Consider the following 20,854-nt stretch of genomic DNA (forward strand, 5'->3'; position numbering starts at 1 on the left):
CTTACTGATACAACTGTGACAGAGATCAAAGGCTCTGATACTTTCAATCCAACGCACCAGTGTTCCACTCAGGTTATCAACCAAGGGGTTTCATCCATTCTGAGCACAGGGCAATGGAGGTTAAATATCACAGTTAACCAGAGCAATATTTTAGAGGAAACAAAACTCACTCATTTCCTCTTTTTGATAAAATAAAGCAAGAAAGAAGCTAGGCAAACATCCCCATGGTGGGAATTATATACATGAAAAGAAAATATGACCCAGGAGAGTTTGAAGGAAGCAACAATGAACGGACGGATGGAAACGAGAACCTAGGGGTCTGTGGATGCAGTCTCAGCTTACCAAACACCATGAGGATGAAAGATCCAACCAGCATGATAATGGCCTGGAAGGTATCAGTGTAAATCACAGATGCCAAGCCACCTGTAATAATAAAGAAAGGAACCAGCCTTTAATTTACATGCACTTATGTATTTGCCCTGAGAGCTGGCTTCTCCTCCAGTCCAGCTGTCTAAAGAAACGTTAATATCCAAAGCCCCTGGCTGCCAGCAGTGAGTCCAGCTACCTGGGAGGTTGAAGACAAAAGGTTGTAAGCCTCAAGGTCCTCTGAGGTCCAGAGTCAGTCCAAGGACAGACTGGGCAGCTTAGACTTTGTAACCAGAAAACAAAGCAAGATAATGAAAAGACTCCTGGCTGACTCACAAGCTTGACTCTTAGTTTGAGATTGGGTCTTATTCTGTAGCCAAGGCTGACCTTGAATCTCTATGTTGGCCATGCTGGTCTTGAACTCCTGGCAATCCTTCTGCCTCAGTAAACCTGTTCCCACAGCATTATCTCCCTAGTATGTTCTGCTCTATCTCTAGCCAGAGTCTTTTTAAAATTCTGTTTTCTCTTCCCTTTTCCCATCTCCTCTCCTCCCCTCTCTTCTCCTCACTTCCCCTTCACTTCTCCCCCTCCCTTTGTCTCTTTCTTGTCAGGACCTTACTCTGTAGCCCAGGTTAGCCTTGAACTCTCAACCTTCCTGTCTTAGCTTCCTTAGCTCTTAGGGATAATGGAACAGGAAACCATGCATGACTCTTGCATCTGTCTGATACAAAGTTTCTCTTACAGTGTAGCTTCACTGTTATGCTTAATTATAAATATTAAGTAGAGGAGAGGGCAGAATTTTAGTATCGCATTAGTTTTCCCTAATAATCCTCCGGTTTCTCCCATTTACCTCTTCCTTGTGCAAGGCCAGCTAGCAAAACCATTTTTTGCTCTAGTGTAGGAATATATCACGGTTTTCTTAATTGAATACCTTATTCAGTGCTTATATTTTCCTCAATAAGACACAGGCACAAACACATAAACACATCCACGGGTGGGATCACCAAAAGGTTGCACAATTCAACCAAGGATCCCGAAGACTCACCCGTGATTGTGAAAACAGCCGTGATAGCCAAAAGGATGAAGATCGCCAGGTAAAGGTCCAACCCGAAAGCCAGCTTTATGAATATGGCTCCAGAAAATATATTGGACTAGAAAAGGAACAGTGAAGATGGAGAAGCGTGCATTTCAGGTCTCTGGCTTCTGTTTTTAAGGTTCAATGCCCCATCCTCGTCCCGGTGAACTCCTATTCACCCCTGAAGATGCTACATAAATAATCGTAGGAAGAAAGGCAATTTCTCTCCCCACTTTCTTCATTGCTCCATTGAGGCACTTATTAAAGAAGATGCCATGGCCTGAGGATTCTCTGTACCGTGGGCATTAGGGACAGTCTTTAGTTACCTATGGGAATCTCTGACTCTGATGGAATAAAACATAAACTCCTTTTTTTTTTTTGGTTTTTCTTTTTTTTAATATTTTATTTATTAAGTATACAATATTCTGTCTGCATATATGCCTGCAGGCCAGAAGAGGGCACCAGATCTCATTACAGATGGTTGTGAGCCACCATGTGGTTGCTGGGAATTGAACTCTGGACCTTTGGAAGAGCAGGCAATGCTCTTAACCACTGAGCCATCTCGCCAGCCCTTTTTTTTGGTTTTTCGAGACAGGGTTTCTCTGTGGTTTTGGAGCCTGTCCTGGAACTAGCTCTTGTAGACCAGGCTGGTCTCGAACTCACAGAGATCCGCCTGCCTCTGCCTCCCGAGTGCTGGGATTAAAGGCGTGCGCCACCACCGCCCGGCCCATAAACTCCTTTTCAAAATGCGTGTAGTGTGTATGAGTGATGTGTGCGTGCGTGTGTGTAGAAGGCAGAGGAGATGCCAGATATCCTGCTCCATCATTTGCCACCTTACTTCCTTGAGACAGGATCTTTCAGAGAACTACAGGTAGGCAGGTGGCACACAAGCCCACTGTTCTTGATTTCCCCTGCCTTGTCCCCCACTCTGGACCTATGGGAGAGTTTGTGTACTGTGGAACAATCGTTCTGTACACCATGAACCTTTGTTGTTCTCACTGGTTTAATAAAGGAATAACTGACCCATAGCTAGGTAGGAGAGGACACTGGGAAGAAAAAGGGCGTGGTCGTGGGAGTCTCTAGGAGATGCAGAGGAAGCAGGAGATGAACTATGCTATGCTGAAAAAAGATGCTGCCATATGGCAGATAATAAATATTGGTAAATTTAAGATGTAAGAGCTAGTTAGTAATAAACCTAAGCTAATGGCTGAGCATTTATAACTAATAATTAGTCTTTGGGAGCTGACTTGCAGGATAGAACTGACTGATGGAACAGAGAAAGTCTACCTACACACATGACCATGTCTGTATTGCTGCTTCAATGCTAGGCATTGAAACTCAGGTCCTTATGCTGGCACAGGAAGCATTGCTACCCATGGAGTGTTTGCTTTTATTTTATCTTTTCTCTTCTTCTTATTTTAGATGCCCGTTTTATTCCAATGAGAGAGGAAATAAAGGGTGTGGGTGGGAAAGTGGGAGCATCAGAGAAGAGTTGGGGGAACGGAAACCATAACAAGAATACATTGTGTAAAAAAAAAATCTATTTTCATTAAAAACAATAAAATTATGGGTGGGAAAATTAACTAACTAGTTAAAAAATAAAGTCATGAAAGGTCTTGAGAAAAAGGGAAAACAATGAAAAAGAAACATTTCTAATAAAGAGGGAATTTTAATAACAGGATTTTCTTTTGCTAAAAGAGAGCATTTTGGAACAATTGCTAATATCTTGGTTCACTTCCCAGTTTTGTTGTTTTCCAGCAGAGCAGCAACAGTTCTGAGGTCCGAAATGAAGTACCTGGGGATGACAGACATTTACCCACTAACGAGCCTCAATGTTTACGCTGCTGGAGGTTGAAACCTGAGATCAACCTTTCCTCAATCCTGCCAGGGGAGATTCCACAAACTCTTCCATCTTCAGTTCTTGTAATGATTTGTTTAATAAGTAGCCAAGATATAATTGGCTATCGATGTGTGTGCGTGTATAAACAGACATGTCTAAGGTTAATCATTCTTTATATCACTCTAGAGGTAACCTTGCAGGTACACAAGGACGGCTGCTGTGCCGTCAGCGGATTACAGATACACATGGAAGACACTCACGTGTCGATTCCTTGCACCCCACCCGGATTCCCCAGATTCTACTCCTTATTTACCACCCAGAGCTAAGCCCTCCAGAAGGCCACATCCCTCCAGGGTTCCTTTAACTGATGCCCTTCTGTTTCGGCACACACTCACGATCTTTGGAACCACAAAGCTGTGGATGTCTGAGGGGACCTCAGAGATTAGCAAGTCCTACCCACTTGTAGAACATGTAAACACAAAGTCTCTGGCACCAAGGTGTTCTTCTGCTCCTTCTTACCTTCCCACCTCAGGGACTGTGTAAATGAAACGTCATTCCAGTTCAACCTGACAGGAGCTCCCACCTTTCCTGGTTGTGCGGGGCACACCTTCTGCTTTTATATTCAAAAGTAGTCAAATATTAATGCGTAAGTCCTCATCTTCCTGGTCTTTGGCAACTCCCGTTGCTTGGGAATCTTTGCTAACATCAATCACAGCTCAATACGGGTAGCAATGCTCACACGGCTTTAGGAAAGCCCCGACCGAGCACCTGGGCCCAGCGGCTGGTTCCCTTGTAACTAACGCAGTCCAACAGGAGAGCAACAACAAAGGCGACTTTTCTGTCCTAAACACCGACACACGTGCCTGCTTTAACTGGGCATCGATACATAGGAACACATAAGCTACTCTTTCTTCGCACGCTGCTCAAAGTTCAAATGCCTCTTGTCTCCCATCAGGGATAAGTTCTGAGGCATAATCATTTTAGCCACTCATTTATGATACAAGTTTTACAAGGACAGTCTTTGATAAGGCAAACTTAAGTAGGTTTAATAATACAAAGTACGTCTCTTCTTATTTGATAATTAAACTGAAAAAAAAAAGTCAGAGCTGGCTCGGAGAAATTAAGGAAGTTACTGCGCCGGACAACTGGGCAAGGCACAAGCCAAGAGGGCTCTGTAGGAAGCAGCTGCTATTACTCGCGTGACTGACATTTGCTCTGGCCACACCTGCATTTCGACAGGTGGAGTGCTTTAGAGGGTGGATCTGTACTCTTGTGGTTCCCAGGACGTGAAAGTCAGCTGCTCTAGTCGTGTGGAAGTCCTGAGCATTTTCCCACCCAGGAAGACTTAGGAAAGAAACCCCAGGAAGTTTGAGTCAACTGGGAGTTTTATCCACAGCCTCTACACACTAGTCTCCGACTTTAGCAGCTGGTCCCAACAGGCAAACTGTGGAATCTCCAATGCCAGGAGGCAGGGCACTCACTGGGATATTCAGAATCACCGAGATGAAGAGGGAGAGGACCGAGAGGTAGATCTGGAGCCGCTGCCCACCGAACCGCTTCCTGAGGTATTCCGGCATGGTCATCACCTAAAAAGAGAAGACAACAGGAATTCACCTCGAGCCCAGTGCATTCGGATGATTTGACATTTTCTAAATGACTTCAGGCAGCTAAGCACTATGCATGGATCCCGGGGATACAGAGGCGGGAAAGACACGATTCCTCTGTATAGTGACAGTTCTGGAATGAAATCAAGCGCTGGAGGCAGAACGGCAATCTCCTCCCGACTCTGACGTTTACTGTGTATTATGACACTTTTGGCAAATAAAGAAGAGAATTAGCACAAAGGTATAAAGCACCTACAGCATTCCCAAATACCTGAACGACACTGAACAAATCATTTTTATTATATTTACCAGCAATTCTGCAGTACAGCAAAAGTAATATTTGTAAATTATAAACCGTAATATGATTATATAACACATTGATTATTGAGAATATTGTAAGCATGCATTTGAGCATGCATTTATATGATTCCCTTTATTGAAAATAAGATTTACATTAAGTCTGAGCTTAGAGAAAAACCTTAACTTTCCTTACTGAAGTAAGAGATTGCTCATGGAACACCTAGAATAAGCATACAGCTTTCTGTATTTTTCAGAGTGATTGGACTCATTATTTAATCTTCTCTGATATAAAAATACATTAATAAACACACATACATTTCTTTTGTCAAAAAAAAGAGGGATTCTTAGCAGACCACCAATGGAGAGCAGCCCTGGAGACATGGTAAGCTACAGAAAAGAATAGACATACATCTTCTGGGGCATGCGCTCTTGAACCAAGGATAGCATCTTTCAACAGGGGTATCAGGAATAAATACATTTGCCATCTTCTGCTGATGTGCAAAGGAGGGGCTCTTTACCCAGGGTGTCTCTTCACGGACGCAATCCCCAAAGCTACACACGACTCTGAATCAATGTTTCCAAAGAGCAGGATGCTCATATTAGTTCTCAAACAGATCTCCTTCCTGATCAACCTGCACATATCTGCATGTCTGTCCTATAGACACACACACACACACACACACACACACACACAGCTCCTCTGTGACTTCATTATCATCCTGTTCTCTATCTCTCCTCCAGCCCTGTAGTTCTTGCTCTATCTATAGAGAACTTGTGCATCCTGATCCCCAAAACTTCAAGACTTCAAATTGCTTGCACCACCTTTACCTCTAGTCTGCTAACAAACATGTCACAGGTATCTAAGAAGTGGCTTCCCTTCCTCTGTTACCTCACTTTGGATGGTATGAACTTTTAATTTATTAAACTTGTTGTATAGCCAAGCTCCTCATCTTTCTGCTTGTGCTTCCTAAATCCCGGTATTACAGACATGCCCTACCATTCATAGACAAGATTTCATGAACATTTTTGTTTATATATATATGTATGTGTGTGTGTGTGTGTATGCATGTGGAGCTCGGAGCACACTCATGGGTGTTGTCCCTAAGGTACCATCTACCTTGTCTTTTTGAGACAGGGTCTCTTAATGGCCTGGAACTTGGTGATTAGGCTAGGCTGCCTATCTAGGAAGCCCTAGGGATGTGCTCATGTCTGCTTCCTCTGTGCTGGATTACAAGCACGTGCTATCATGGGCATTATTTTTACATAGGTGCTGCAGATCAAGCACTTCACTGGCTAAGCTCTTGTCCCAGCCCAAGATTGCATGAACTTTTGTTCAAGTCCATTGTCCATTCAGATCCCCAAGTTAAACTTCATAAATGGAAATCTGATTACAACCCTTGAATCCTTGAAAGCTCTGCACTTCCCATTTCTAAGAAGATATAGAACACTTCAAAGTTTTATTAAATTTGTTTATTTTTCTGTGTACGTGAATATATGTATATATACACACATATGTACACACACATACACACACACACATATACCTAGGTGTACACATGGAGGTCAGAGGAACACTTCCTTGAATTGATTTTCTCCTCCTTGGGACTGAACTCAGGCGATCGGGCATGGCAGCAAGTGCCTTTACCTACTGAGACATCTCTCTTATCCTAGGACACTCTTTTGTAAATGGCATCATCACTTTAAAATTTAGCCATTATACTAAGTATATATTAACTTCATAATTGTAATTTTATTTTATGTGTATAAGTGTTTTCTTACATACATGTCTGTGTACAGTGCCTGAGAACATCAGAAAACAGTGTTGGAGCCACTGGGACTGTGTGTGTCAACTCCTTTAGCCAATAGCCTTTAAGATACTGGCCCAGTCTGGGTATGGCCACATGTATTATGCATACAGATATAGAACATGCACAGCCCCTTGGCTGCTGGGTTTGGTTCCTGTTCCCCACACATGCAGAGAACTGCTGATCTGTGAGTCTACTCTAAATAAAGAGACTTTTATTATACCCCATTCTGAGCTAGTGCGGGATTACTTTATTATAATCAGCGGTACGACTGGAGTTACAGATAGTTGTAAGCTACCCTGTGGGTACTGCAAATTGAGTCTGAAGCTTGTGCCCTTACCATTGAGGCAATCCTCAAGCCACTATACCATTGTGCTTATATTAGCACGTTTTAATTATATAAAGCAATGGGTATCACTGTGACAGTTTTGCGTGCACACAAGCACACTTTGACCGTGTCCACTCTCTTACTTTCTCTGGCCCCCATCCCCTCTTGCACGGCTTTATTCCTCTTTGCAGGTAAACACACACTGGGACTTTCACAGCTGAGCCCACCCCCACTCTGCCACCTGACACCTCTACTTCCCACCACTCTTCTCCACATAACCCTCTAATTAGTCTTCATTTTACCCGACCTCCAAATGTTCCCAGAAAGAAAGATTTTCAGCTTCCATATACTTATTCTATCATCCAATTTTCCTACCTGAAGAAGTCAGCCTTATCCCCCAATACCTAAGCCAGGCCACAACTGAAACACTTCTCTTAGGACATGCCCGTGACCCCAGCTTTGCTCCCGACTCGGACCTGGAATTTACCTCGCTGATCATTAGACAGGGCCACCATTAACCTGGCAACAGACATTCTATACTGTGGACCCTATGGGCAAGCAATTTGATATATTTTCTGTACATTATCAGCAATAGGACTAATGAGGGCCAAACACCCAGGTTTAACGATTTAACATAAAGAACAAGTGGGTGGATAAATACATCGGATACTCACCCCTGCCTTGATGTAGATGGGCACAAAAAACCACCCCAGGAGCAGCAACAAGAGGAACGACTGTAAGAGACCAGGAGCAGCATTAAGTTAAAGGAGCTTGGCTGGGGCCCTGCACAAACAAACCTCTTCTCTTGGTTCCTGTCTAATATACTACTTATATAATATAATATCTAATATTTGGCAGAACAGGCAGAGGATGAGAGTGTGAGTTCACCTGGACTAAGAAAAGGTTGTGTAAGCTTTGTCAAAGACAATGAGCTTACATGGGAGAATTACACACGCGTGCCAAAGCGCGGAGGAAAAGAACTTTGGAAAGGGAAGAACATCCGCAGGTCCCTTTAAGTCTTGCCAAACATAGCTGGTGCTACAGACGGGAATTAAAGTACAGTTTTGTGATGTCTCTACACACAGCTCCACTGTTCTTGCCTTACCTAGTGAGGCAGGTCTAATGGGCAGTGTTACCATTAACACCATGAGGAAAGATGTAAGCTTCCTCAAGATGAAAGAAATGAGAGGTTGGAAGCTACAGAAACAGATATCTGCAATGTGATAGCAATAAGCATTGGGGTACGGGTCACTTTCTTCATGCCTGTGGAGGCATCCTTCATTGTACGGTTCATGGCACCATCAGATCAATTCCCAGGCCACAAAGCATATAGAACAATTTCTGGATACGTTCCTGATATTTCTGAGGCAAAAATAGGCAAAAACAAAACAACCTTCAGCGTTGGAAAGGCAGATGCATTTGTGAGTGACCCAAGGTCACTTCTTGAGTCTGGTTAGGGTGGTTTGTTTAAAATTGCACCGTAGTCCCACTTGGTTTATACAAAAACACCAGAAAGGATAAGATAGAAGCCTGTGGGAGCTTATTTGGAAAAAGTATTAGCCTCATATCCAAAGTTTAATCCCCAGAGACCACGGTGGCGCAAACAGCAGACTCCTGAACCGCGTGCTCTGACTTGTGCTGTGGAGAAGAGAGAAAGCGCAGGCTCCTTGAGCTGTGTGTGATGCTCTCACCACGTGCCTGGCTGTGCGCTGGAGTGGTGTGTGGGTGCAGGGAATCCATGTTCTCAGCTCTTAAGAACTCGGGGTCTAGTTAAGGGAGGCTGTCTCTGCAGAATGGTAACAAGTCAGCCGTAAAATCCTATAGGTTTGGTATGTCATCTTTCAAAATGTTCATTCCTTATCGCAGAGCCACTGCCTCCTCGGGTCTCACTTGGGTTTCTGTTCATCCTCTGCCACGAGCATCCGTAAACGCTCATGGTATCCACTGACAACCTCCATTGTCTATGATGGACCACAGCTCCTGTGTGGTGTCTCTTCTAAACTTGTTTTTGAGAATTGCCTATGCATACTGTCATCCAGTCAATTGCTATTCTCTCCCCAACTCCTCCTCCGCCCCTCACTCCCTCTCATGACCTATTTTCTTTCATTATTGGTTTGTGTGTGTGTATGTGCGTGTGCGTGTGTGTGTGTGTGTGTGATCTACTCAGTTCATGGCTGGAATGTATATGTGTTTAATGCTGACCCCTTGGCACTGTTTCACATACCATGGGGAAAAAGCCACAGGGAAGCATTTACACGGTGTGATCTCTCAATACGGCACATGCTCCTGTCTCTGCTTTCCGCTCCAGTCAGTGCACGCTTGTCTGTCTCACGTGATCATGAGCTGTGCCAAGTAGGAGATATTGCTCTTCCTGCTATTTGTGTATTTATTTTGAGACAGGATCTCACTGTGTACTCTGCCCGGTATGTAACTCACTAGAGTAGATCAGATTGATCTCAAATTCACAGAAACCAGCCTGCCTCTGCCCCTGCCTCTGTCATCCAGTGCTAGGATTAAATGCCAAATGCCTGACCTACTAATTTACCTTTCAGTGTGTCTATGGTATGCACATTTATGTGCCTAGGGTTGCACACTTACATGCAAAGGCCCACGGCTAATGTTTGAATTCCTCCTCAATTGTTCTTACATATTATTCTTTTTTTTTTTTTTTTACATCTTATTCAAACAAGCCAAAAGCTCACAGACGTGGCTAGTCTCGCTAGACAAATTGACAAATTCCTTGTCTCTACCACTGAGGCAGATAGGCTGCCGTGTCTGCTCAGTGTTCTCATGGGACCTGGGGATCTGAACTCGGTCCTCTTGCTTGTGTGGCAGGTGTATTAAATACCTGAAAGACTCTGCCCAGCATGTTTTCTCTTACTTGTAATCTTTGATTCTGGCTCAGGAATGAATATACAGTGTGACATCTCAGAAAAGAGACATAAGCGCTCAAACAGTCAAGGGACCAAGTGTAAGTGGGGCTTGAGCTACACAAACATGAAATCCCTGGTAGGACTAACTACTTATGAAATGTACGAGGCTTCAGAAGTGCTCAAAGACAAAGACTGGACTAGTTGAGGAGAAAGTAAAAACCAGAACAAAAGTAGTTCATCCGATCCAGACTTCCAGGAAAACCAGGGATACATACCTGGTTGAAAACAGCCAGACATAAAATTGACTTAAAAGGAAAATACATATATAATTTCTGTCACTTACGTGTGATTCAAATGCTGTCACGGCGATTCCTGAAGCTGCACCTGTCCCAGCCAGGCCCACAAAGTGGCCACTGCCAATGTTGCTTGCAAACATGGAGGCACCCATCTGCAAGGAAAGCAATCAGACCAATGTTAGATTCAGAAAATTGGAAACAGATGAGTGTTGTGATGTTTCAGTCGCTACTTCTTGGAGGAAAAACAACATAGAATTGTGTACAGACGGAATCTAGCTTGGTAGCAGTTATTCTGTGGCCCATTGTGAGCAGTTACAAATGGTTTTTAAGGATCTAAAGAGTGAGTCATGCAAATTTGCAATTAGGTGAAATTTAAAGTTCAGTGTCCGTCCCTCATACTGGTGCTGGGACACAGCCGTCAGCTTCGTATGCCACAGCACCCCATGGCAGGTGGTTTGGGGGCCAGCAACATTGCTGTGCGGTCATAATAGACTCTGACCTTCCAAGTACAAGATACTTACAGTTAGGCCATTTATAGAAAATGCCTGACGAACCCTGCCTTATGGAAACATCAGAAAATCCTTCTATGTGTTCTGAGTGGAGCCTCAAACTTCCAGATCTCCGAATAGCAACTTGACTCTTGAGTTGGTAACAGACTCCCAAGTTGCATCCGAGGGAATTCTCTCTACCCTCCCGGCCGTAGCACCCCGCTCCTTAGATGCATTTTCCGTAACACTGGTTTCTGTCATTGAAGTTCAAAATTGAGGCGAGCGCTCGCTCGTCAATGGGCAGAGACTAGCAGGAGCCCTGGGAACAGAATTAGAATGTGAGGTCCTGCAGGGCTGTCTTTGCCTCTATTGTCCCTCTTACAATCCCTCTTTGTAAGAAGGTGTTTGGGGCCGGGGAGGAATGGAGCTGGTTTGCAACTCTAGGATTAGTTGTGAATTGCAGCTTTCACAAAGAGAGTAGCGGGAAGGCAATATCTGCTTGGTTGTATTCCCAAGGAAAACTGTTCCTACCCTACCCACCAGATTGCTTAGTAATTCTAGTTCCTTGTATGGAATTTAGACAAGGCAGAAGATCTCTTGAAGGGAACATTTTCTGAGCACTCACTGTGTGCTAACCCAGATCTGACACTCTCTCGGTTCACAGAGGAATATCCTGCCTCTACTGCAGTGGAAAAATCTGGCTGAGTAAGTCAGATACCAAAATTCAGAAAACATATCTGGTGGGCAGCTGTCCAAGAGCGTAACTGTGGAAACACCACCACAGTGGACACCGACTGCATCAGCAAGTGTGCAGCCGAGAAGAACACCGTGTTCAAGGCAGGACTGCAGTGATCAGGAAATGAGCTGGCACTGCCGTGGACGACAGAGAAAACAATCTCCCAGAGAGGAGCAGATTAGCTCAGGACTGGGCGCAGAAAAGAAGTTCAGAGAGCTAATGGGAGCTAAGAAGGTTTTTCATGAGAACCAAGTAGAGACACATGGAATAGAACTGAGTGGTAGGTCTCCTAAGGCTAGACCAAAGCTGCTCTAATGGATTATATGAAATGCCAGGTTTCCAAAGGCTAGACCAAAGCTGCTCTAATGGATTATATGAAATGCCAGGTTTCCAAAGGCTAGACCAAAGCTGCTCTCCATGGATTATATGCTATGATCTCTCTGGGATCCCAAGTCACAGTCTTAAAGTGGAGGGTTTATTAAAGAAAACAAAGCATGTTGGCAGGTACCCCTGCCAACATCACAGCTTGTCCTCAATGTGTATCTCCCGAAGCCTCTGACCCACTTACTGGCCACCAGGTCATAGCTCGACCTGCCAGGAAGAAGCCGCCAACAGTGCTTCGGTTCGTCTTCAGCATTGCCTGAGCAGAAAGGAAACCATCGGAAGGTTAGAGGCAATAGGTGCCCCCCCCCGAAGATCAAGGGGACCCCCAGCTCTCCACACAGCTCACTGACATTGATATATCACCATTCCCACAGGGAGACATGCTTTTCTAGACAGACTAACACAGCATCAGTTTTTGATGGACATAAAAGTCTTGAAGACTCAGAGGGAGAACTTCAAGAAGTTATATTCAAAAACCTGATATTTAGTTTAGCTTATGAAAAAAATATTACTTGTCTCTAAATCTGTCTTTGGAAGAAGATTTTGAGCCTCAGATTCAATACCGAAAAGAAAGAATGAACAGGATACAAATGGTCTAAACTTCTCACTCAGTAAGTGAGAAAATAAATACAGAGAAAAGGGAAGTCGTTAAAATGAGATAACAGAAACGGCATTTGTGGTTTTGATGCCCGGTGCTGGGCACGCCAAGCAGAGCAGGCACTCAGCCCTGGTTCTGCCGGGAGAAGAGGCTCATTCAGGGCTAACATGATTTGTGCCGCACGCAAGCAAATTATTCAGACAGAGAGGCAACGAGACTTGGAAAATCATCGTCCCAACTCATCATTCTACACATCTACTGAGAAGACATGTTTTCCCACGCAGTCTTAGTGTCCACCCAGAAATCCCATGTTCTCCCACTTACTCCCAGCATGAGATGTTTTCCCCTGCAATTTTTGTGCCCTCCCAGAAACCTCGCTGGACTTTCACATACCCATATTCCAACAGCTAGCACCACCACAAAATAGATGACAATGACAGAGATGTCAGCTGCATTGTTGATGTTCTGGGACAGAGAAGCCAGGTCTGAGCTGCCAGTGCTCACACTGGAGCTTACGGTGGTGGCCATGGCTGTAGGCAGTGCCTGTCCCCATTGCAAGCACTGGCGCTTCTTTATATATATATACATATATAAGTAGTACGTTAATGATCAGCCTCGAGTAGGAGGGGAAAGATATCAGAGCCGGCTTCTGTCCACAGAAGACCTTTAAACCCCTCCTGTGTGGCCAGGCTTTCATCTTACAGTGACTAGTTCTGGCGTCAGTGGAATTTGGAAACCAAGGAGAGAAGCCAGAAATAGTGAGAATTGGAGGAGGAAAATGATATGGCAAGTATTTAAGAAAGAAAAGAGTATTTAGGAAAACCGGCCAGCAAGAGGAAACACAACGGGAAGATAAAGGAAAATAAGGGAATTGAGATGTAAAGAGAACAGGACACAGTCAGGTGGGACACATGGTACAGGTTCCTTCTCAAACATGAAATTCCTGGATAAACTTGTCCCTTGAATTACCTAGAATGGGTGGTCTAAGTGGACATCATAGGTCACATCACGACCCCAGCAGCAGGTGCAGAAAGGGCAAGTTGCTCCACCCTTGCCATGTACAGAAGGGTGTGGGCAGGGCTGGAGGGCGGGTGAGTCAGAGGCTCTGAGGAGTGAATGAACGGACAGCCACGTGCTGGTGATCCTCATGGCTCAGGATCCTGGCTACTCTGAAGACACCTGCTTGACATTAGAAGCAAAGTCTCAGCATTCTCCTCTGTGGTTGTATATTTAAAATACGAGCCATAAAACTTACCTCTGTCAAATGTAGAAGCTGACAAAGATCTCTTCCCCCGTCCTATAGGCTGTCTCTTCAATCCCCTTCCTCCTGCTGTGCAGTTGCTCTTTCATTTCTTGAGTTCCCCTTTGCCTGTTGTAGGCCTCTCTACCAGCTGAGCGGAGCCCTATGCAGTAATCTTTACCCAGGTTCCTGCCTTATAGTCTCTCTTCCGTTTTCCTCCAGCATTTCAGACTTTCATGTCTTAGGTTGAGGTCTTTGATCCATTTGGACTTGATTCTGTGCAGGGTAAGAGAGATATGGATCTAGTTTTATTCTTCTGCATGTGTAATTCAGTTTCCCCAGCACTATTTAAAGAAATTAGTAATTTTTTCCTACAATGTATTATGATCATATTCTTCCCCCCCCTTAGTTGTTCATTCACACATTTCTAGTCATCCAACTCTGTGTTTTCTCCCTCTCTGTCTCTCCATCGCTCTAAAAAAAAAAAAAAAGAGTAAAAAAAAATCAGGAAAAACAAATAGAAAAACAAAACAACAAAACAGAGTCCATTTTGTTTTGAGTTGTGGCCGTGGAGCCTGCCCTGCCGTGTGGTTGATACACCCAGTGGCACTCCGTTGGAGAAACTCCCTTTCCTTCCCAGAAGGTACCAATTGCCAATGGCTTCAGAGTTAGGGACAGGACTTTATGTCTATTTCCCTTCTCAGTGCTGGGCTTTTGTCTGCTTTGTCCTGTGCAGGTCTCGTGAGCGCTGTCGTCTCTGCGGATCTGTTGTGACCATTGTTACGGCATTCTTCTCCCTCATCCACACTTGTAATTCAAAGGTTTAGGTTTTTACAACAGTTTCCCACATTTCCTGTATGTTTATTTTGCACGTTTTTTTTTAAAGATTAATTTTTCAGGTTCCCTCTCTATTGGTCTAGATCCTGCCTACTTTATCTTTGAGTCTTGATAGTTTATCTTTGGCTTGGTTCATTCTGCTTCTAGGTCGGTCTTTTCTTTGAGTTTTATAGTTCCGTTGTTGGGTTTCCGACTTCATCTTCCTTTCAGTCCCAGTTCTACAGGGTTTCTGTCTCCTGACTGGATTTTGTTCTCGAGTGCTGGACTGTCTTCATCACCTGCATCAACCCTAAGCTTCTGTTTTCCTGGGCGCCACCTGAGCACTGTTCTCCATAAGTTCTTTTTCCTTAATTTCTTTTAGTTGTTTCTTTGTGTCTTCATCAAACTCCTTGACTCCTCTGATGGAGTTTGTAATTGTGCTTTTAAATTCTTTGTCTTGGGGTTCATCTAGGTCATTCTCACTGGCAAACACTTCTACAGGACTGGTAGGTTTTTAGGAGAAGATACGGGCTCAATCCTTCACATTGTTGGTATTTTTGTGATGAGATCCGAGCCTGTGGACTTCTTTGGTTAGTTCCTGGTTTGATAAGGACACAGCCGGCTGGGGAAGAAGAAAGGCTGTGCAAGCTGGTCTCGCCTAGAAATTGGAAATGGCATGGGTGAAATGAAGTAGGGGTGGACAGAGGAGACTGGCTGTATCTCCTGGTCTAACCCTATGGTTCCCTATGGTTACACGTGATGGTATGGTTACACGTGATGGTATGGTTCACGAGTCGGGCAAGGGGCTGAGAGACTGAAACACACACACACCACACACACACACCACACACACACACACACACCAGAGAGAGAGAGAGAGAGAGAGAGAGAGAGAGAGAGAGAGAGAGAGAGAGAGAGAGAGAGAGAGGCCATCTTGAAACAAGAATGCCAAGAATGCCGATTTTACTGTGTTTCAGGGCAGCTTATAAAGGGTTCGCCTTGATTAATTGGCCACGCCCTAACTCTCGGGACTTTTCAGCTGCAAGCCCACCAGGAACCACTCCCCTGCCATCAGGAACTCATGAGGGTCTCGTGCTCAGAGCAGCTGCAAGCACGGGAAAACAAGTTGTTTACTCCGGCAGGCAAGGGGTCACAGGAAAATCAGGATCTGTGGGTCTGCAGTCCCCATCAGTCGGGGGAACGGGATGTGGAATCCGGCCTAGATTTGGTGGTTAGGAAGAAGGTGTGGATGATGAGGTCAGAGAAAATCACTAAGTTAGACCTTGGGGAAGGAAGTGAGAGCTTTGGCTGGACAAAGGGTTTGGATGCAGTGCAGAAGGGACCTGGAGTCGGTAGGGCAGGTCCTTGTAGCAGCCTAGAACACGGCTGCAGTGAAGGTGAGGAATGTCCAGAGTACGCCATGTCACCCACTGTGTGTGAGATCTGGGACAGATCCTCCAGTGGGCTGGGGAGAAGTTGTGGATGAGGAGGTCAGGGAGAGTCACTGGGCTAAGAGCCTGGAGAAGAGAAGGATGTGTGAGATCTGGCTGGTGAAGAGCTGAGTGCAGTTCGAAGGGACCCGCGGATGACCCGTTCGATGACCCGTTCATGTGTTTTTAAAGAAAATTCTCACTGATTTACCTTAATAGCAAAATGATCCAGTTCCCGTGCCATGCTGTCCTCAGGATGACAATGGACTAAACCTCTGAAACTGAAAGTAAACCCCCATTAAATACTTTCCTTTATAAGAGTTTCATGGCCGGGCTGGAGAGATGGCTCAGAGGTTAAGAGCATTGCCTGCTCTTCCTAAAGGTCCTGAGTTCAATTCCCAGCAACCACATGGTGGCTCACAATCATCTGTAATGGGGTCTGATGCCCTCTTCTGGCCTTCAGGCATACACACAGACAGAATATTGTATACATAATAAATAAATAAATATTTTTAAAAAAATAACTGAAAAAAAAAAAAGAGTTTCATGGCCATGATGTCTCTTCACAGCAAGAGAACACTGACTAAGACACTGACATACTATGGTCAGGCTGAGTAGGGCAGCCAACCCAGCAACGTCCATAGTTTGGGAAGAACCCTGGCAGCGGGCAAGGCGTGTGCAGTTCTCCCCTCGGAGGTTAGCGCTACCACACTCCAGGTGGAGTTGCTTGTGCCCCATTGACTTTTTCAGAGGAGACCTTAGGGGCACTTCTAGGGGCTGGAATTTCTGTCTACCATGGGCAGCTTCTTATTAAACATTTTAAATGCTACCTTCTTCAGATCTTCAAGAAGTTGGAGGGCCATCATCTGTTAAGTATATCTGATTTTAAAGAAAGTTTACTTAGTTTTAGTTGCAACTATATACAAAAAGATAAATAGATAAAGCTTGTCCTATCAAATAAATTATATCTGTAATTAGAAAGATTGCAATCATAGTTATGAGCACATTAAAGAATTTGAACTACACGTCTAAATTATCTTTAACGACAGTTTACAAACGTTAGTAGCTTTTATAAGATTAAGATTTTACAGTTTTATCTTTGTTAATTTTGAGCCTTAAAAATTGATTAAAGGTTTAACTGCATATCTTTTAACTTAAAAATAAAGCTTTAAGTCGTACTACGGCCACAGAGAGACGGGAAACTTTATTTTCCTGGTGAACCGTTACAGAATGTCACAGTTTCTTGTATGATTCAGTTTATTCAAACAGCCAAGGTTGAACAAACTTAGCAAAGACAAAGAAGTGAGGCAGGCATCTTCAGGTCAGTTATTGTTAACCTGTGTGGAGCTTAGGAATTTCTGTCAAGCATATCTTGTTTATCAACATATGCTGCTCCTTACCTAAGATTTTCTAGAAGCCTGATGTGGAACACAGCAAAGTATAAGCGGTTAGACACACATCTCTAAGTCAGCTTTTGCTAATCTGAATAGACCTTTATAACCTGATGAATTCATACTCCTTTATTTATCAAACATACCTCATTAATCGAACATGTGTTGCTCCTTATCTAGGATTTTCCAGAAGCCTGGTGTTGAACACGGTTAGTAAAGACATAAGTGCTTAGATAGACATCTCTAAGTCAGCTTTTGTTAATCTGAGTAAACTATTATGACCTGAGGAATTTATCAGCCTTATTTTCAATAATACCTTATTCAAACATATACTTTTCCTTATTTAGATTATTTTACTATCAGGACAAAAACCCTCATACAAAAATCCATCCTGATCCAAAGTATCTTGGGGATCTGCTGCTGTCTCCTTAGTCCAAAAAACGATGCAATGATAAACAAAGGGCTCACTATAGCTGAGAAGTTTTATAAATGCCGCCTCGCTCGGTTTATAGCACTTGGCCATTCTATCAAGATGGTTTTGCAGCTACATGGCATTTACTCTCTTTTAACCATAGTAAAGATGGCTACCAGTCACATGGTCGCTTCCATCCTGATGGGGTCATCAGCCAAATTGGAGGCAAGTCACATGATTGCTATTGAAAAACATATTTTCCTCCATAAGGCTGAGACTATATATACTACAGCAGATCCGTTTTTCTAAACAAGAGTTGAATTTCATATAATATACTGCAACAAACTAAGATTTTTTATGCATAGATTTTTTTAACTATCCATCTTTTATTGCAAGTTTTAAGCTAACATTTTGCAACAGGTTTTACAGATCTTTCACCAGAATTTAGTCAGTTCCTTTAATGTAACGCCCCACTCTCAGCACAAACATTTCTGTGGCTGTGATGAAATCCTATAACAAGAACACTTGTAGAACGAAGAGCTTGCTTTTGCTTACGCTTGCAGAGGGATAAAGGTCCACATGGTGGCAAGCCTGGCAATAGGCAGTCTTGGCAGAAGGAACGTGAAGATAAGAAGCTGAGAGATAACATATTTTACTGCTAAGGCTAAGAGAGAATGAGCTAGATCTAGGGCAAGGTTATGGACTCTCCAAGCCTGCTCCCAATGACATGCTTTTTCCTGCAAGGCACACCTTGTGGACCTCCTCAAACAGAAAGATCAACTAGGGGCCAAATATTCAGATCCCTGCCTCTACAGGAGGTATTTCTCATCCGAGCCACCACAGATGTTGAACACTTTTAAAGATGGTTCAAAGCAAGATTTTGATATTTCTTTGAGAATTTCATAAAATGTAGTTCAAACATATCTCCGATATCCCCAACTCTTCAATTATCACCTGTCCATTCATTTTTTTCCTACACAATTTGAGATATTTTATTTATTTATTTATTTATTTATTTATTTATTTATTTATTTATTATTTTCTCCAATGAGTCTAGTTTGTGTTGCCCAGATAGCCTTGGGAGAGAGCTTGCATATAAAGGTTTTTCAACTCTAGTAATAAGTCATTAGGAGTCATTTTATTTATTTATTTATTTATTTATTTATTTATTTATTTATTTATTTATTTATTTATTTATTATGTATACAGTGTTCTGTCTGCATGTATGCCTGCGGGCCAGAAGAGGGCACCAGATCTCATTACAGGTGGTTGTGAGCCACCATGTGGTTGCTGGGAATTGAACTCAGAACCTCTAGGAAGAGCAGTCAGTGCTCTTAACCTCTGAGCCATCTCTCCAGCCCCCTAGGAGTCATTTTAATACTATGTTTGTTTAACAGAGTAAGAGAACTGGAGTCTTCTCTAGGGCCCAAGATCTATCAAGTCCCAGGTTGTCAGTCACATTAAAGATGCCATTTATGAATTCCATCTTATGGAATAAGCCTTAGATTCAATCATAAAGTGATTGGTTACTTTAATAGCATATAGGCCACTGTGGCATCAGTGGGAATATCTTGCCAGGTCCGTTGTAGCCTGCAGAGTTCACAGCTGGGTGAGATGGAGGATAGCATTTCCCCTCCAGCAGCATGCATGCCACCTTCCAACTCCATGAACACTAGCCAAGATGGAGGACGTTTCCAGGTGAATAACAGTTCGATCACTTCTGTAACTCAAGGATATGGCATCTTCAGCAATAGAATATTGCCATAAAGCTCTCATTCAAACTACTGCAGATGCTGAACACTTTTAACTATGTTTCTTAGCCATTATTTTAAACTTTTGAGAACTGTTTTGATCTGTAACTCATTCTAAAGATTGGGTTGCTTATTTTCCCGACTCCCTGTGTTTTGAATTCTTTATATATTCTGGATATCAGTCCTCTATCAGCTGTGCAGCAGTCGAAGCTTCCCTCCCACTCTGTGGGCTTGCTTGTTCTTCTACTGAATGTTTTATTGTCTACACAGTTTTTTAGTTAGATGAGGTCCCATCTATCGATTGACCTGAGTTCCCAACTAGAGTCCTATTCAGAGAGTCCTTTCCTACAGCTGTAATTTGTAGTCTCATGCCTATATTTCCTTCTAGCGGTTTTAGCATTTCAGGTTTATAGTGACATATCTGGTACCTTTGCAGTTGATCTTTGTGCAGGGTGATGGATCAGGTCTAATTTCATTTCTACGCATGGACATTGCTTTTCCCAGGACCATTAGTCAAAGACGTCTTTTCTCCAAGGAGTGGTTTTCATATTGCTGAGAAATGGTTCAGGTGTTTCTAGTTACACACGTTGAAGACTGGCTCTCATACTTTGTTCCACTGGTCTACATGCCTGTCTTTGGGCCAGTACCAGGCTGTTCTTATTGCTATATATCTGTGTAAGAAACCCTAAAACCTAGTGCAATCTCTCCAGAATTGCTCTTCTTGCTCAGGATTGCTTTGACTCTCTGAGGGTCTCTTGTGATTTGGTATAAATTTTGGGATGTCTTCTCTATTTCTCTGAAGAATGTAGTGGGTATTTTGTTTGGATTTGCATTGAATCTGCATCTTGGTTTTGCCATGATGGTCATTTCCACAAGTTTAATTCTTTCAATCTATGAGTATAATGGGGGCGGTCTTTACATCTTGTGGAGCCTTCCTTAATCTCTTCAGCGATTAAAAGTTTTCATTGTAGGGGCTGGAGAGATGGCTCAGTGGTTAAGAGCACTGCCTGCTCTTCCAAAGGTCCTGAGTTCAATTCCCAGCAACCACATGGTGGCTCACAACCATCTGTAATGAGGTCTGGTGCCCTCTTCTGGCCTGCAGACTTACACACAGAATATAG

At 43.4% G+C, this 20,854-nt stretch overlaps 1 protein-coding gene across 2 annotated transcripts in view; it reads right to left on the reverse strand.

Moving 5' to 3' along the window:
- LOC126501745 (solute carrier family 5 member 4A) overlaps positions 1 to 13,230 on the reverse strand; it is a 35,708-nt gene extending 22,478 nt beyond the window's left edge. The window contains exons 1-7 of one of the 2 annotated variants that reach the window (XM_050142589.1): positions 13,087 to 13,230; positions 12,280 to 12,351; positions 10,535 to 10,639; positions 7,993 to 8,052; positions 4,763 to 4,867; positions 1,412 to 1,517; positions 343 to 423 (exon numbers count right to left, since the gene is read on the reverse strand). In XM_050142589.1, coding sequence (XP_049998546.1) covers positions 343 to 423; positions 1,412 to 1,517; positions 4,763 to 4,867; positions 7,993 to 8,052; positions 10,535 to 10,639; positions 12,280 to 12,351; positions 13,087 to 13,221 — 664 coding nt within the window. In that variant the 5' untranslated portion in view covers positions 13,222 to 13,230. Of the gene's footprint in view, positions 1 to 342; positions 424 to 1,411; positions 1,518 to 4,762; positions 4,868 to 7,992; positions 8,053 to 10,534; positions 10,640 to 12,279; positions 12,352 to 13,086 lie in introns of those variants that run through there. The other variant, XM_050142597.1, reaches the window with a different exon arrangement.
- Between the last annotated feature and the right edge of the window lie 7,624 nt (positions 13,231 to 20,854).

The sequence above is a fragment of the Alexandromys fortis genome, unplaced genomic scaffold (genome assembly GCF_014885135.2).
Source record: "Alexandromys fortis isolate MF-2015 unplaced genomic scaffold, M_Fortis_MF-2015_v1.1 scaffold_9, whole genome shotgun sequence".
Taxonomy (NCBI): Eukaryota; Metazoa; Chordata; class Mammalia; order Rodentia; family Cricetidae; genus Alexandromys; species Alexandromys fortis.